We start from the raw sequence: 1604 nt of genomic DNA on the forward strand, positions 1-1604 counted from the left end.
GGTTTATCTGCATTGCAAAATGTATTATGTTTCATATATTTCAGATTGATAGCAATTTGATCAGAAAGCAACATATTATACTGTTCTTTCAGCATTACAATAGATGCCTTTAAACTCTTATCCATTGGATTTAAGGAGAAAGCTTTTTCTTTTATTTTTATCTCTTGCTCAATATCTTTATAATTTTGCTGCTGTTTTCACTTATAAGCAGAATTCATTGAAATTAAGGCACCCCTCATAACTGCTTTGCTTGCATCCCAAACCATCGATATAGGGGTGCCTTTATTCATGTTCAACGCAAAAAATTCTTTTAAATAATCCTTAAGTTTCTGCACATTTGTTTCATAGTTCAGTAAATTCTCATTCAATCTCCAAGTCCTTCTACTACCTCCATCAGTTGAAATCTCCATCCATACAGGACTATGGTCCGAGAGAATCTTAGGAAAAATCTTCACCTTCTTAACCCTAGCCAACCGGAAGTCACTCAACATTTTCATATGGTCCCTGTATGATATTAGCTGCACCTTTAAACATTAGGCACGTAGAAGAACAAAAGGTGCTAATTTTGAAGCAAATTTGGTCAATGCACTGGTCTATTTTTCCAAATGATATTCACTTCTGCAATGCACTTAACTACTTACTTGAAAAGTTCATTCCTCATTATAGCACGGTTTGTCTGAGGATCGATTGCATAGATCATGAGGTCAGATTTGGAATAATCTTCTTCTGAATATCCATCACCATATCTGCGAGCACCAATGGATTCCACCACAACTGTTGCACCAGGAATCTGGTCTTGCACATAGCGTTCCAAAATCCTGATAATGAAAAACTTTTTGTAATTTATTAGCTCTATTCTTTGACTTATTTACAGTGAAACAAAAATGTTCAAATCTTAAAATATTGTGCATAAAAGGAAGAAAGGAAGAAAAGAAAGAAAGAAGGAAAGAAGGAAAGAAGAAAAGGGAAAGAAGAAAGGGAATCCAGAAAAACTAGTTGCAAGCATGGGGTATTTAATTCTACCTCTTAGTATTATACTGTATTGGGACTTGAATTTTAAATGGTTTAAAGGGAAATTGCAAAGATATTTTACAGAGGGAAGTGATAGGCATGATAAAGGAATAGGTTTTATCTTTTTTACAGAAGCTATTAAATTCCACAAACTATGCTCACAGTGAAATGCAATAAGTATATAACACAGAAGTGGCCACACATCTCAGGCGCGTAAGATTTATGCATCAGGCGTGTAAGATCTACACATCAGTCATGCAAGAACAGAAAGGCATCCAAAAAGAGAAGCTACCTTCTGGTAGGTGATTCAATTATAAGGGATGTAAATTTAGGAAAGGACACAGAGGCTTCGAAAGAGGTCAGGTGTCTTCCAGGTGCTACTGTCAGTAGGGACAAGAAACATATTTCTAAAATAATTAAGAATGGCAGCAAGGGCTGTGATGTGGAGGCTATTGTACATCTTGGCACTAACGATCTGTCCCAAAAAGATGTACTCTCTGTGCAGAATGATTTCCAGAGCTTGGGGAAGGAACTTAGCAGAATAGGCTGTAGGCTTACTTTCTCAGAGGTTTTACCAGTGTATAAGGAGCAAA

At 36.2% G+C, this 1604-nt stretch overlaps 1 protein-coding gene across 1 annotated transcript in view; it reads right to left on the reverse strand.

Annotated features, from left to right (window-relative positions):
* LOC107292515 overlaps positions 1-1604 on the reverse strand; it is a 219424-nt gene that overhangs the window by 84071 nt on the left and 133749 nt on the right. The window contains exon 9 of the mRNA XM_029285170.1: positions 642-818. Coding sequence (XP_029141003.1) covers positions 642-818 — 177 coding nt within the window. The remainder of the gene's footprint in view (positions 1-641; positions 819-1604) is intronic.

This window comes from Protobothrops mucrosquamatus, unplaced genomic scaffold (assembly GCF_001527695.2).
Source record: "Protobothrops mucrosquamatus isolate PMUCROS unplaced genomic scaffold, P.Mucros_1.0 scaffold1363, whole genome shotgun sequence".
NCBI lineage: Eukaryota > Metazoa > Chordata > Lepidosauria > Squamata > Viperidae > Protobothrops > Protobothrops mucrosquamatus.